The sequence below is a fragment of the Geotrypetes seraphini genome, chromosome 1 (genome assembly GCF_902459505.1).
Source record: "Geotrypetes seraphini chromosome 1, aGeoSer1.1, whole genome shotgun sequence".
Taxonomy (NCBI): Eukaryota; Metazoa; Chordata; class Amphibia; order Gymnophiona; family Dermophiidae; genus Geotrypetes; species Geotrypetes seraphini.
The window spans coordinates 456,724,266-456,741,087 of NC_047084.1; the positions used below are offsets into that span (position 1 = coordinate 456,724,266).

Here is a 16,822-nt window from a genome sequence, read left to right on the forward strand (position 1 = left end):
AATATAGTATATTTTTGAAATTGGTGGAAAGGAACTCTGTGGGACTTTTAGAATCTCCGAAAGATACGATGAAAACAAACTTTCAAGTATATCTTAATATGATGTTTGTACATATTACACCCTATTAGCTTCAGAAGGAAGCTTTCTTAAACTGAGTGTGGAGGTGGGCACTAGCAGAAAATTTGAAAAGATTGAATTCATACACAATATTCTCGGCACAAGCATGAGGTTCATTCTTATCACAATATCCCTAAACCAAACCCACTGGAAGACAAGAACCTCTGGGAGATATTTAAAGAATGTAAATTTGATTTTCAAAACCAGGAAAAGTGAGGATGTGAAAAAAAAAAAAAGTTCAAATCTAAATATGTACAAGATTTTAATAAACTAGCTGTTGGGGGAAAATGTTTTCCTTGGAGCCAGTGAGAGCAGGGTTGATGAATGGGTTATTGCTGGATGTTTTATGAATAATAGTGGGAATTAAGGTTATGTGGGGTTTTCTTCTCTCTGGGCAGTAAGGAATGATGTTCTTCCTGATTCTTTCTCTCTTGGCAGTGTGGAAAGCAGATCCGAGGAGGTGACATTGCTGTCTATGCCAGCCGGGCAGGACACGGCGCCTGCTGGCATCCCCAGTGTTTCTGCTGTGCCAGCTGTTCTGAGCTCCTCATTGATCTCATCTACTTCTACCAAGATGGGAAAGTTTACTGTGGCCGTCACCACGCCGAGCTATTGAAGCCTCGCTGTCAGGCCTGTGATGAGGTGAGTGGCAACAGTACCAGGGAAGGATGCAACTGTGTCAGGGGAGGGGGCATCAGCTCCATATGAAGAAACAACGGTGTTAGGGAAGGGGAAAGCAGCTCCAGAAAAAGGATAAACAGCATCAGGGGAAGACAGTGTCATAGGAGGGGGGCTTCAGCTCCAGAGAAAGGAGAAACAGTAACAGGATGGGCAGTGTCAGGGAAGGAGGCAGGAGCTCTGGAAAAAAGAGTAGAACCGGTAGAGGGAGTTCAGATATGGAGGCTGGCTGTTACTGGCACGTCTTGGAGTCTTGCCTGCCCAGATAAGATCACAAGACTCGCTAATGACCTTCCGGAAAACACTGAAGACCCATCTCTTCAATTGAACACTGCTAACGGACAACCTCCTCCTAATCTCCCTTCCTTACTTCTCTCTCCTTCCTCTCCTCTCCTCCTGCTCTCCTGTTCCCTGTTCCCCTTCCTTTAACTCCTTGATCCCCTACCGTTCCCCCACCTCTGCCCTCTTCCCTCCTCCCTTCCCATTCTCCCCTTGCTCCCCCTCCCCTTCTCTCTCTACATCTTCTCACCTGTCTCCTCTTCGAGTGCCTATAATTTTATTGTCCTGTAACTTTACTGTGAATGTCAGTTGTAACCCATTCTGAGCTCTCAGGAGAACGGGATAGAAATCTAAACAAATAAATGAATAAACTATATGCTGACTGTGGGCAATTTAAGGGCTCTGTCTATTCTGTGGAGATTAAGGGGCTCATTTTCGAAGCACTTAGACACTCGAACCTATGGTACTTTGTGTGTCTAAGTGCTTTGAAAATGAACCCCTAAACATGTCATTTAAGGTTTTATTGGGGTGTTCAAAATGTCTCTTGCTGAAGGTTGAGGGTTATTAGGATATCATTGCAGGGCGATGGTTATTATCAGCAGTCGCTGCAGGTGGAGATAGTGGAATGTCCTGGGGTTCTTCATCTGCTGGTTAGATGAGGGAAATTATATAAGGCTCTGTCTGCAAGAAGTGGTTGCTGGGGTGCCTCGGAGTGGGAGGAGGGGTTCATTTTCTGGCTGTGGACTATTATTAGGTGTTATTATTGGAGTTTCATAGCAGGATGGAGGTCACTAGGGTAACACTACAGATTGAGGTATATTAGCATGTGCCAGCTGTCTGTGCAGATTAGGGGTCTTCCACTACAGACAGAGGTTGATCTTGGGCAGGCACTGGTAACTCGGGGTTTGGAGAATATCCCCAGTGTCTTTGTTTGCTAACTTGTACAATTCAAAACTCTGTCTGCAGGCTATATCTTTTTTGTTAGTGTCTGTCTAGATCAGTGTTCTTCAACCACCGGTCCATGGACCAGTGCCGGTCCACAGAAATTTCCTGCCGGTCCACAGGGCCAGCATGTGCATCAGGCCCAAAACAGTGTTCTTCAACTGCCGGTCCACAGTGCGATCGATGCGGCGTTATCTTCGAGCCAGCTCTCTCTTCCTAACTGATTCAGTGCACAAAGCCACGGGCAGCGGCTCCTACGGGCATCCTGCGCCTGAACCGGAAGCCTTCTCTCTGACGTTGCAACATCAGAGGGAAGGCTTCCAGATGAGGCATGGGACGTGGAAGGTGCAATTAGTACTATTATGGGGGCAGCGCCTGGGGTGGAGATTGGGTAGAGAAGGGCGGGGTCTTGCCTACGACTTAGCCCAGTGTTCTTCAATCGCTGGTCCATGGACCGATGTCGGTCCACAGAATAATTCTTTTATTTCTGCCGGTCCATAGTTGTTGGTGGTATCTCTTATATTTGCCGGCTAGAGGATGCAAATATAAGAGATACCACCAACAACTTCTATCGTATCAAGCAGCCTTATGGGGCAAAGACTTAGAAAAACTAATTACTCACACAAACGACTATGGAGAATTTAGGAAACACCTAAAAACGTACCTGTACTCGAAACACCTAGGTAATGAACCAGGACAATAGCCCCTTTTGCAATATCATCCCCAAAACTGAATTTGTAAACCGTTAACCCCAATCACAAACTATGAATAGCCCAATCAATTTATGGAATTTTTCTAATTCTTTGTAAGCCGCATGGCACTTCAAGGCCCTGTAGCATACGAACTGTTGTTATTATCATTAAGGTTCCCATTATCAGATGTACACTGCTATACCCTGTAATTCGCTTTATTGTAAACCGCCTAGAAGTCACAAGATTGTTGGTGGTATATAAGAATAAAGTTATTATTATTATTATTATTATTAAAAAGGTTGAAAAACACTGGTCTTGATGTTATTGCATATGTATGTAGTTAGAGTGTAAGAGAACCAAAGGCCTATTGGCTCCTGCTTTCTTCTAATGTTTATTTTGGAGTAGGTAATCAGGCCAGGACGGTCAGTAGTTTTTAAGCGGCTCAGAGCCGCAGGGCTGAATTAGCCTCAGATATTCAGTGTCGGGCATTAAATCTTCAGGTATGTGCGGTCACCCAGAAGGTAAACCACATGTCAGCTGGTATTCAGACCGGTGCGCAGTTTGCTTGGCAGCAGCCGTTTTGCTGCCCTAACTTAATCTTACTTACTTAGCTGGTTAGAGGACTGACTATTGCCACTAACTGGTTAAAGTTCCAGCTCTGCCCAGGCTTTGCTCCCAAACAGTCCTGGCACTTTCGCTCCCTTGGAGGAAAATCAAGTACAAGTATCTGTGGCCAGCTTTTTGTTAGGACCGTGATTTCGGATCTCAGAGCCTCTTTTCATGATTCAAAAAGTTGTTTTTTGTGACTAATAGTGCCATTAACCAACATTATATCTTCAGACTCCTGAGGCAGGCTCATTTGGGCCGAAACACGATTGTGTCGAGTCGTGATAGACAATAAAAGGTATTGAACACCAGAAGTCTCCTTCACAGTTTGTTCTATACTTTCCAAGCTTTGGAAGTTGGTATCTCCTGTTTTCCTGGAACTAACCAGACAGTGCCTGGACAGCAACAGTCACTAATCATTTAAGTAGTGCTGGCTTACCCTATGTGCCAGGTGAGGCTCTAGCCCAGGGCCGGGCCGTCACTGGCCCATAAGTTAAGCTTGAACACTTCCCTTCTCCTTCTTCCTCTTCTGATGCTGCTGTCCAGTTCCAGCCAACCTCTGCAAGGGGGGGGGGGGGGGGGAGGGCCAGCGTCAGTGTCAGAGGAGGGAAATGCAACACTTCCTTCCTCCCTCCGCTGATGCTACAGCTTTGACACTGATTCTGGCCTATGAAGCCGCATCCTGCCGGGATTGGGCAGTAGCATCAGAGGAGGGAACTGGCTGGGGGCAGGGAGTAACATTGCAAAAGAAATCTACTGTAGGGGCGTATAATTTTCAAAAGGGCAAGAATGATAAAAAGAAGCTAAAAGGATCAGATGCAAAGGTTAGGACTGTCAACCAGGCATGGATGTTATTTAAAAATACCATTGTGAAAGCCCAGACCAGATGTATTCCATGTATCAGCAAAGATGGAAAGAAGAGGAAACGAGAGCCGGCGTGGTTAAAAGGTGAAGTGAAAGAGGCTATTAGAGCCAAGAAAACACATGCTTTAAAGAATGGAAAAAGGATCCAAATGAAGAAAATCAGAAGAACATAAGCACTGGCAAGTTAGATGCAAAGCATTGATAAAGACAGCTAAGAAAGAATATGAAGAGAAGCTTGCAAAAGAGGCAAAAAACTCATAACAATTTTTTTAGGTACATCAGAAGTAGAAAACCTGTGAGGGAATCTGTGGGACAGTTGGATGATCAAGGAGCGAAAGGGTTGCTCAGGGAGGATAAGGCCATAATGGAAAGACTGAATGAATTCTTTGCTTCGGTCTTTATGGAAGAAGATGTAAGATTTACCTGAGCTGGAAATGGTTTTCAAGGGTGATGATGTGGAGGAACTGAAAGAAATCTTGGTGAATCTGGAAGATGTACTAAGCCAAATCGACAAGTTAAAAAGTGATAAATCGCCAGGACCAGATGGTATACATCCCAAGGTACTAAAAGAACTCAAACATGAAATTGCTCACCTGCTGCTAGTGATCTGTAACCTGTCGCTAAAATCGTCTGTAGTACCTGTAGATTAGAGAGTGGCCAGTGTTACGCCAATTTTTAAAAAGGGCTCTAGGGGAGATCCAGGAAATTAAAGAACGGTAAGCCTCACATCAGTGCTGGGCAAAATGGTAGAAACAATTATAAAAAATAAAATTGTGGAACACGTAGACAAATATAATTCAATGAGATGGAGTCAGCATGGGTTCAGCCGAGGGAGATCTTGCCTCACGAATTTGCTTGACTTCTTTGAAGGTGTGAATAAACATGTGGATAAAGATGAGCTGGTTGATATAGTGTATCTAGATTTTCAGAAAGCTTTTGTTAAAGTTCCTCATGAGAGGCTCCTGAGAAAATTAAAGAGTCATGGGATAGGTAGCAAAGTTCAGTTGTGTATTAGGAATTGGTTATCGGATAGAAAACAGAGGGTAGGGTTAAATAGTCATTTTTCCAAATGGAGGAGAGTAAACAGTGGAGTGCCGCAGGGGTTTGTACTAGGACCAATGCTATTTAACTTATTTATGAATGATCTGGAAATTGGATAGACGAGTGAAGTGATTAAATTTGCAGATGACACTGAACTGTTCAAGGTTGTTAAAGCGCATGTGGATTGTGAAAAATTGCAGATGGACCTTAGGAAATTAGAAGACTGGGCGACCAAATGGCAGATGAAATTTAATGTGGACAAATGCAAAGTGATACACATTGGAAAGAATAACCTGAATCGCAGTTACTGGATGCTAGGATCCACCTTGGGGATTAACACCCAAGAAAAGGATCTGGGTTTCATCGTAGACAATACGATGAAACCTTCTGCCCAATATGTAGCGGCCGCCAAAAAAGCAAACAGAATGCTAGGAATTATTAAAAAAGGAATGGTTAACAAGACTAAAAGATATTATAATGCCTTTGTATGGCTCCATGGTGCAATCTCACCTGGAATATTGCGTTCAATTCTGGTCTCCTTATCTCAAGAAAGATATAGTGGCGCTAGAAAAGGTTCAAAGAAGAGTGACCAAGATGATAAAGGGGATGGAACTCCTCTAATATGAAGAAAGACTAAAAAGGTTAGGGCTCTTCAGCTTGGAAAAGAGACGGCTGAGGGGAGATATGGTTGAAGTCTACAAAATCCTGAGTGGAGTAGAATGGGTACAAATGGATCGAATTTTCAATCCATTAAAAATTACAGAGACTAGGGGACACGCGATGAAGTTACAGGGAAATACTTTTTTTTTTTTTAATCTTTATTAATTATACAGACATTAATAACAAAATTAGCACTTAAATTCCATTAATAACAATGCAAAAGATAAATATCCCTCCCCTCCCCTCCACCAATTTAATCAAGAAATAAGCCAGAAAGATATCCCCCCCACCCGTCCTGTATATGTATAAAATAAACAAAGAAAAAATTAAAACCAAGACCATAACTATGTTGAAGTAACAAAGGATGTCAACGGGCCCCAAACCAAATTAAATAATTTGCTATGCCCCAACATAGCTGCATTCATCCTTTCATATTTGTAACCTAAACATAAACTGGCCCACCAAAACGGAAAGTTTAGGCAATTGCAATTTTTCTAATTGCGGGTTATCATTTGCATACCTATCCCTGTCATAATCAAGAAAAGCCTGCCTTTATAGCGATCCGTGGGAGGCTTTATATGTAGGTGTAATTTCATAAGAGACAACTGATGAAGTTACAGGGAAATACTTTTAAAATAGGAGGAAATTTTTTTTTCACTCAGAGAATAGTTAAGCTCTGGAACGCATTGCCAAAGGTTGTAGTAAAAGCGGAGAGCGTAGCTGGTTTTAAGAAAGGTTTGGACAATTTCCTGGAGGAAAAGTCCATAGTCTGTTACTGAGAAAGACACGGGGGAAGCCACTGCTTGCCCTGGATCGGTAGCATGGAATGTTGCTACTCCTTGGAGTTCCGGAATCTTTTGTTACACTTTGGGATACTGGAATCTTGCTATTCTTTAGGATTCTCAATGGAATGTTGCTACTCCTTGGGTTTTGGCCAGGTACTAGGGACCTGGATTGGCCACCGTGAGAACGGGCTGCTTGGCTTGAGGGACCATTGATCTGACCCAATAAGGCTATTCTTATGTTCTTGTGCGATGGTCGGGACATCATAAATTATCTTTTGAGCTGGCCCTGCATTTAAGTGCTGCTGAACACTAGCAGATAGTCAGCTCAGCGGGGTTTAAAGAGGCAAGAGCCTCCCCCTGCCAAGTTAAACCCTTTTGAATATCAGGCACCTTATTTTACCTTCCCTAAGATACTGCTGTTTAATCATACTTACCTATCTTTACCCTTTAAAAACATTTGTCAGCTTTCCTTCACATTCAGGAGTCTATATACAGATGCATAATGTGCAGGTTTCCATCCTTCTTCATACCTCTTTAACATTTCAGTATCCTTTTTCGAGAAAGGAATTTTGTATGTTGCCTTTCTTTGATGCAGTCCAAGCGGTTTACATATTATATACAGGTACTTTGTCCCTATGGCTCACAAGGTTTGGTTTTTTTAGCGGGGAGGGGGTTATACCTGGGAGTAATGGAGGGTTACGTGATTTGTCCAGGGTCATAAGGAACTGCTGTGGGATTTGAACCCAGTTCCCTTGGTTCTCAGGCCACTGCACTAACCGTTGGTGCTACTCCTCCACACCACTTTTTGAACCCTATACTCCAAGTGTGGTCTCAGCAAGGCCTTATTCTCCTTGGGTTTCACTTGTAGGAAAACTAGGTTCTTCCCTCCCTTTCAGAATCACTCAGCTCTGGAACAACCTTACCTCCCCTCTTAGGAATCTGAGTTCCCTCCAACTCTTCCATAAACATCTGAAAACCTGGTAATTCTCAAAAATGTAATTCCTTCTCCCTCTCTGGTTATTCTAGTTCTCTAAATTTTCTCTTCATTTTGCCTCTTCCCTCCACTGGAGTTCCTTTCTACCCTAACTTGTTAACCGTGTCGAGCTTTACGAATGTAGAGATGATACGGTATACAAACCTAAGGTTTAGATTAGATTAGATTAGATTCTCGGGATGCAAAACTGTCTTCCTCGAGGGCCACAAATCATTCTGGTTTTCTGGCATGAATATGCAAGAAAATATGCCTGCAGTACGTCCTTTGTTTGCACATATATAGTATCTTGTGCATGTTCACCAGGATTAACCTGAAAAGCAGACTGGTTTGCAGCTCTCTTGGATCACAGTTTGATATCCCTGCTATATACAGTGGTAGGATGAAATTCTTCTTCCTCGTTTCTCCTATTAAAGCCTGCCATAACGTACTCAGCTTGGCTTTTGCATACTCATTCTCACTTTATCATCTGGCAGACCCGGGTCTTTCCCCCAATACAGTGGTAGGATAAGGTCCTTTTTCCTTTTTTTTTACCCTCCGTTTAATACCTGCTAGAACGCAACCAGCTTGGCTTTTGCAGACTCATTCCCACTTTATCAGCTAGCAGACTGCTCTTTCCCTGGTCAGCATTACCAAAAATTTCCCCAGTCAAAGAAGATTAGTGCACCTCCATTCTTATTCACTAAGTTGTCTTTCCGATCATCCGAAGTATCTGAGTTACTCTGTAAAACCACTGAGTCCCTCTGTGTAATTACAATATGGTAACATTTGGAAGCATTAGCAAAACTGGCTGTGTCGCTTTTTATTCTTTCTTCTAGTTTACTGACAAATGCTAATATCCTGTTATTTAATAATTTTTCATCTTATTCCATTATGAATATTTTCTATGAATTATTATCCTTCTTAGTCTTGCTGCCGCTGGCTGTTTTCGAACCCACATGCATATGTTATCTTTAAATCCTTTAATTCTCAATTTGAAAATCAGCCTTCCAGGCAGGTCTGTATCAGATAGGAATGTGTATTTGTTAGTGCACATTTGCTTCGTTAATGTGTTTTAAAATACTCATTGTGTGCTAAATTGAGATTTCCAGTGCAATAGGTGAGATATTCTAGACAAGTGGATTGTATCCTAATGGACACGTGCCATATGCAGAAGGGAATCCACTTCGGATTTTTTCTGTGACTCAACTGTACTTCACTGGGAGCTATAGCACCACCTGCAGTTTTTCCCTTCTACCCACGTGCCTGAAGGAGTGTTTCTGTTCTGCTCTCCCATTTTTGTTATTTTATTCAATGTTTATTCAGGATTTCTTTGTGCTCAGCCTGCATTGAGAACACACAAAGTTCAGTATGCAGCTGACAGGCCGATCCCAGAGGGTACCTATTAGCCAGCCTGCATTGGTTTCCTAGGAGCTTGAGGCCAATCCTGCGTTTTTCCTCCAACTGCCGAACAGAGATTTGAGCGCAGGCTTTCAGGCATACCTAGGAGACTCAGTGGTGTCTCGCAGGGTGCCATCTGCATTTTTTTTCTTCCGCCCTTTCCTTAACGTGTTCGTTGGTAAGTGAGGGTGGAGGCATGGTCAAACACTGTGTCTGGCTAAAAACCAAAATATCAGCGTCGAAGAGGCATTCCCAGGATGAGGCAGTGATTCTTTGATTCCAGCTACTTTAGTAGAGCTGAGGCAGGCTGCAGCACATTTCCAGCACAGGTCACAGTGAATAAGGCTATCCTAAAATGAGCAGAATAAAATCAGTTTTACTACTTGGGATCTAGCTAGGTACTTGGGACCTGGGTTAGCCACTGTTAGAAACAGGATATTGGGCTTCATGTACCTTCGGTCTGTCCCAGTATGGTAATTTTAATGTTCTTAAATTTCATCTGCTATTTGGATGCCCAGTCTTCCAATTTCCTAAGGTCTGCCTTCGGCTGCTGCTGCAGTAATCGCTCCAACGTCCTAGGGGAATTAATGGATGCTAGAGTATTTGTAATGGATGCACAGCTTTGTAAAAGGGGGGGTTGGGTTAATCACCTCACTCGTCGTTCCAATTTCCAGATCATTTATAAATAAGTTAAATAGCACCATTCCCAGAACAGGTCCCTGCAGCACTCCACTATTTACCCTCCTTCATCGAGAAAAATGGCCATTTAACCCTTCCCTTTGTTTTCTGTCTGATAACCAATTTCTAATCCACAACTGTACATTGCCTCCTATCCCATGACTCTTTAATTTTCTCAGGAGCCTCTCGTGAGGAACTTTGTCAAAAGCTTTCTGAAAATCAACCAGCTCACCTTTATCCACATGTTTATTCACACCTTCAAAGAAGTCAAGCAATTTGGTGAGGCAAGACCTCCCTTGGTTGAACCCTTGCTGACTCTGTCTCATTAAATCATGTTTGTCTCCGTTTTCCACAATTTTATTTTTTATAATTGTTTCCACTATTTTGGCCAGCATAGAAGTCAGGCTTACCGATCTATAATTTCCCTGATCTCCCCTAGAACCCTTTTTAAAAATCAGCATAACATTGAACACCCTCCAGTTTTCAGGTACTACAGACGATTTTAGCGATAAGATTACAGATCGCGAACAGCACATTAGAAATTTAATGTCGGAGCTCTTTCATTACCATGGGATGTATACCATCCGGTCCAGATGATTTATCACTCTTTAACTTGTCAATATGGCTTGGCATGTCTTCCAGGTTCACCAAGATTTCTTTCAGTTCCTCCACATCTTCACTCTTGAAAACGATTTCTAGTTCAGGTTAGAGAGCTGCACAGGAACGGGGATGACAGGAATCCCGTGGGACCCGCGGGGATCTTGCAGGTTCCCCCTTCAGGTCACGGGAATCCCGTGGGGACGCCCTCTCGGGTTGCGGAGAATCCTGTGGGGACCCCCTCATGGTCTCGGGAATCCCGCAGGGTTGGAGGCAGCTCGAGCCGAGAGGCTCGTCTTCTTTTCCTGCTTGCAGCACGCCACACGTAGCCGACCCCGGACATCTTCCCCCAAAGTCAGAGCTGACGTTGGAGGGAAGGTTTCGCGTTGGTCAATTGTAGCGTTCAGGGTCCTCTGCCCTGCGAAGAAATGAATCGACGTATGACTATCTCTTCAAACTCTTGCTGATAGGAGACAGCGGCGTGGGGAAATCCTGCCTGCTGTTCAGGTTCAGCGAGGATGCTTTTAACACCACTTTCATTTCCACTATCGGTGAGTGCGCCGCCCTAAGTGTGTGTGTTGGAGGGGGGGGGGGGGCTGACAGTGGCTGCTGGGAGGCAACTTTTATTAGCCCGAGCTGGGAGGCCAGTGATAAGGGAAGAGGCCTACTGTAGTGCAAACTAGTGGAGAGCCGCTGACAGGAACTCTTGCTACACAGCAAGGGAACGAGCAGTGCGGTCGATAGTTGTTTTTTTTCTCGGTGTTGCCTGGCGATGACATTGTCAAAGAACAGTACTGGCTCCCTCTTCTCACCTCGTTTCTTTTAGCCAGTCCATTGTGGCTCCTAAATCTTTTCCGTACAAGTCCAAAAAAAAAAAAAGGCTGCTGGAAGGGAGAGAAATCCTTGACAGCAAGGGAAGAAAAGACACATGGAGGGCAAAATGGGATTTATATATGTTGAACAAGCAGTGGAATATATAGTTTTCAGGCATACACTGTTTCTTTTACTGTTATCTGAGAAGTCACTTTTTTCTCTGTTACTTGAGTTAAACATGTGATTAAACAGTGTGAGAAAAAAAGACTCCAGGTTAACTTGTTTAAGGGTTTCTGCTGGGAAGGTGTTTCAGTAGTTCTGTACCTTCTGTACTATAATTCTGTTTGTGTTTAGATTCTATAAGCTCTCAGTGCAGATCAGAGACAGCAATCCGTTCTTGCAGTGGACAATGTGCTATTGTAGTAGCTTGCTAGAGAGTAATATGGGATGGACTTTTTGTTTTGATCTGCCTGGTACAGTACTTTTAAATGGCAAGACTGACTACTGTTAAGCATGAAATGCCTAAAACAAAAGGAATTGACAACAGGCAAAAAAACAAAAGGTTTTCTCTGGATTTTCTTCTCTGTGGATATTTTGGGGTCAGTTCCTTTTGTTTTAAGCATGAAATGCATAACAACTATGTCGTCGCCTATGAAAATTATTTAATGTATTAACTGCCTATAGGGCTTCTGAGACAGACCTGGAGGCTTAGAAACAAACCCATGGTGTCAGGTCAAAAGCGGAGGGTTACAACCCCCCAAACCCCCCATAACGCCGGCGCGATGTCTATTAAGTAAAGTGGGGGGGGTTCCCCAACAAAACCCCCCGTCGGAGCCCCTAAAAACTGTAATTTTGAGTGGCGCGCGCCTCCGCGCTGCGCTCAGTTGTCCGGGCGCGCCTTTGTCTTTCGCGCCGATGTCTATGAACCCAAACCCAGTCAGGTCTCTACAGTGAAGAGGGAGACTTTCAGTTCCAGAAAAATTCAGCTAGAACTAAGGGTGTCTCCCCTCCCCCCCCCATCCATACATACTGTTTAGAAATGCTGACTATCTCTTAAGGTAGAGGGTGTGTCCCGATAGGATAAAATCTGATAATAAATTTATTATGTAAAGCAGTGATGTCTATCTTGGTCAGACACGTAGGTCTAATCTTCTTTTTTCCCACATTATTCAGTTCCCTATAATGACCCCTAACTAAAACAACTGGGATGAAAAACAACATCCTTCGCCATCTCCCCAAAATTCGTAGTGTTACTTATGATCTGGCAAAATTCTCAGTCCTCCCAATGTCTGCATAAAGGAGCACTCACTCCTTCATCAGAGTGACAAGGAGGCACTTCTGAGAGCGATGCTGGTTTTTTATCCAGTAGATTATTTTATTTTATATTATAAATTTAAAAACTTATACCCTGCTTAAACCTAAGCGGTTCACAAGACAATTTTTAAAAACAATACAATGAACATGAAAAAGCTCTCCCACAGTATTATTAAAGTAGGCAGCTTTCAAGAAAAGGCCTCGATAAATAAAGTCGTTTTAAACTCTTTTTTTAAATCTCTGAATGTCAGAGAACATCCTAAGTGGCCCTGTCAGATTATTCCGTAGATGACACCACAGTCAGCTAGCAAAACATTCAAACAGAGCAACAGCGTTGCTCCAGCGTCGCTCCAAGCTTTTTAAATACTGACAGGCCCTTTATTTACAAACATTCAATCCTAAATTGTAGTCCTGAAATTTAAGTATAAAGGTGGCTGTGATGAAACAAGGCTTTTATGTGCCGTTCTTGTATATTTTGTGTAAACCACTATGATGATGATTGCTCTTAGTGGTATATCAAATGTAAATAAAACTTGAAACTCAACACCTTTTGTTTCCCCAGCATGACTTCCTTTTCTTTACAATCCAGGTGACAGCCCAACTTATTTCTCTTAGGTTATCCTGTAGAGCAGGGGTCTCAAAAGTCCCTCCTTGAGGGCCGCAATCCAGTCGGGTTTTCAGGATTCCACCAATGAATATGCATGAGATCTATGTGCATGCACTGCTTTCAATGCATATTCATTGGGGAAATCCTGAAAACCCAACTGGATTGCGGCCCTCAAGGAGGGACTTTGAGATCCCTGCCGTACAGATTCTGGCCCTTACAACAGGGATGTCAAAGTCCTTCCTCGAGGGCCGCAATCCAGTCGGATTTTCAGGATTTCCCCAATTAATAAGCATGATATCTATTAGCATACAATGAAAGCAGTAAATGCAAATAGATCTCATGCATATTCATTGGGGAAATCCTGAAAACCCCACTGGATTGCGGCCCTCAAGGAGGGACTTTGACACTCCTGCCTTACAACATGGTGAGGTTACTTACTGATAATAGAGGTTCTTCATAGATAACAGAATAAGGCCCCGATTCACTGAAGCCAGCAATTGTCGTTAAACCTGTTTTCACAGATTTAGCAATGATCACTGCTAACCAACCCGATTCACAAAACGGCCCACCGCGTGTTTTCCTCCTTGATCGCCCATTTTCTGATCCGGCTATGAAAATTTGTAAAACCCCATGCAAAATAGCCAAGCGATTGATTTACTAACATTTGTTTGTCTATTTTGCATCGGATTTTACAGGTCTGCCGGTTTTTGTTTTTTTCATGGCACAGATATTTTGCGTATATTACATATGCAAAATATCTGTCCAATTAAAAAAAAAAAAAAGAAAAGCCCTCCCCACGACAAAGCCCCCTCCCTCCCCAAACCAAAAAAAATGGCAGGAGGGATGCCCACTCCCTTCTACCACCATATGCACCCCCTCCCCCGCTGTCGATGAAGACAAACACCCACCGCCGCCAACGAATGGCACGAGGGATGCCCACTCCTTAATGCCAGTGGAGACCACCCTCCCTTGACCCCCCTCCTCCCTGTTACCTTTAGTTGGGAGCAGGAGGAACTCCTTCACCAGCCACTGCTGTTTGCAATGCAGGCCTTAGGCCCCTCCCCATACATCATCTGATGTACGAGGAGGGGCCTAAGGCCCTGATTGGCTCAGATGCCTCAAGCCCCTTGCCTTGGGCAGGGCTTTAGGCGTCTAAGCCAGTCAAGGACTCCCATAGCCTCCCTCTGTATCCCAGATACAAGGGGAAGGAGATAAGGCTAAGGCTTGCATTGCAGACAGCGTTGGCTGTTGGAGGAGCAGGAGGGACTCGTATTGCTCCCAACTAAAGGTAACAGGAAGGAGGGGGAGCCGAGGGAGGGTGGTCTCTGCTGGCAGGAGGGAATGGACATCCCTCCTGCCATTCATTAGCAGCGGTGGGCGTCTGGTAGCAGGAGGGAGTGAATATCTCTCCTGCCCTATTTAATAGTTCGGCGGCAGGCAGGGGGCCCGTATGGTGACAGGAGGGAGTGGGATCCCTCCTGCCATTTGTTGGCATTGGTGGGGATGGAGGGAGCGCTTTGTGGAGGGGGCCTTTTTTCATTTTTTTTATTGGGCAGATATTTTGCGTGTATAATACGCGTAAAATAACTATGTGATACTTTTTTTTTTTTTTGTTTAAACCTGGCAGAAGCCCTCACAGTAGTGACAGGAGGCTGCTTCTCCCATCACTACTGTCAGGGCTCTGCACCGACTCAATCGCTCACTGAGTGATTGAGTCGGTGAGTTTGCATGCAAATCATTTGCATGCAAACTTGATAGTGAATCAATCGCCTGTTTGAAAATCGGCCAACAGCGACTGAGTCGCTATCTTTAGTGAATCTGGGCCTAAATCGGCCACACACTGATAACATCATCCAGCAGCACCATTGCTGGATTAGGTCTCCTAAAGGAGGAAGGAGTTCCTAGTGGTTAGAGCTATAGCCTCAGCACCCTGAGGTTGTGGATTCAAACCCTGGGCTGCTCCTTGTGGCTCTGGGCAAGTCACTCAATCCTCCATTGCCCCAGGTACGTTGGATAGATTGTGAGTCCACCGGGACATATAGGGAAAATGCTTGAGTACCTGATTGTAAACTTGATAAGTGATACCTGATAAAATAATAATAAAAGTTCATAAAGGCCCAGAAAGATCTTTCTGAGCATGTGTTGGCTGGCCCCAACAACTGTGCCCACCAATTTCCTCTCTAGTGTGTTCACCAGCTGTAAGCAGACCTAAAGGGGAGGGAAGGCAGCTTTGTCTGGAGGTCCCCTAACACAGGCAAGTAACATCTTTTTCTCCATGGACAAGCAGGATTAGAAAGCTGCACACTCAGACCACAACAATCAGACAACAATTGTTGTGGTCTGAGGCCGAGTGCTTGAGGTTTGGGTGGGTTTGATTGGGGGGTTTGGTATTTCAAAATGTCAATTGTGATGGGCATACTCCCATTGGGTTCTTGTACTGTGCAACATTTGCTGTCATAGTTTTCAAGTGCTATTTTTCTGTCTGCTATGTTTTTATGCTTACTCTGATCCCGGTTGTATGTTCCCTTTGCAATCTAATATAATAAAATGCTAGGCCGCGCATGCGCACTAAAAAAAAACGTGTTCCCTGAGCTGTCCCGTTTTTTTTAGTGCGCATGCGCGCGTTTTACGTCATCACCTGCTCTCCACCTTGCGCCACCAATCACTGTCATCACCTGCTCTCTACCTCGCGCCACCGATCACTCCTCCTGCACTATGCCACGCCAGGCATGTCCGCAACCGGCCTCGAGCTCCTGGGGGCCGGCGGCGTGAGCCGCCCGGCGGTGCAGTGCTGAGGTCCCGCCTCCGCCCTACACGGCGCCGCCAGACCCGGCCCTACACTGAGATCCGCGATCGGGTTGCCATGGAAACCCCGCCGCAGCCTCGCGGCTAGGTAGGGGGACAACAATCGCGCTTATGTTCAAGCCGCCGCCACGACTCCTCTCTCGAACCGCACCAGGATCGAGAGAGGAGCTGCGGCGGGGGCTTGAGCATAAGCGCCATTGTTGTCCCCCTACCTAGCAGGCGGCCTTCCTCACCCGGCCCCACCGTTCCTTCCCTTCAGTTCAACTCCGCCTATGTTAAAAGGAGCTGCTTTGAAATTGGAGCCCTGCCGCCACCGTAACACGTTCCCTTTGCCGCGGTCCCATATGTCAGAGAAGGAGCGGGACCAAGGCAGAGGGGAATGTGCTACGGCAGTGGCAGGCCTCCGATTTCGACGCGGCTCCTTTTAACATTGGTGGAGCTGCACTGCACCTGATGGAGGGAGGGAAGGAAAGGTGGTTGTGCGCTGTTGAGCCCCTCTTTGCCCTCAGACCCTCTCCTAACTGCTCCCTCCTGTCTCAGACCACTGGGGGGAGGTGCCTGTCTTCAGCTGCCGGGATGGAGGGAGGGAAGAAGAAAGAAGGGGCCCTGGCAAGCGAGTTATCAAAAGCCAACCATAGCCTGGGACCCCTACATGATATGAATAATGACCAGACAACAAAAGGTAAGAAAAATAATTTTATTTTCTGTTTTGTGATTACAATATGTCAGATTTGAAATGTGTCTTGAGGGAGGCTGCTGCCACGGCTTTGGACAGAGGGGTACCATTTTCGTGGGAGCCGGTCTTTGGAGAGGCTTGGGACGTGGGGACGGATGCGGGAGGGGCTGCCGCTGCAAAGGGCTTTGGTGGGGGATCCAGCCAGACCGCAAGTGTGGGGACGTTGTAAGCGCGGATTGGTCAAGGAGCCGCCGCTGCTGAGGCTTTGAAATTGCTCTCCCACCGTCACTCCCTCCC

General features: G+C 45.0%; 1 protein-coding gene across 3 annotated transcripts in view; it reads left to right on the forward strand.

The window, feature by feature from the left end:
• The window catches only part of PRICKLE3 (prickle planar cell polarity protein 3), an 80,659-nt gene that overhangs the window by 44,388 nt on the left and 19,449 nt on the right, over window positions 1-16,822 (forward strand). For all 3 annotated transcript variants that reach the window (XM_033922107.1, XM_033922116.1, XM_033922125.1), the window contains one exon: window positions 556-759. In XM_033922107.1, coding sequence (XP_033777998.1) covers window positions 556-759 — 204 coding nt within the window. The remainder of the gene's footprint in view (window positions 1-555; window positions 760-16,822) is intronic.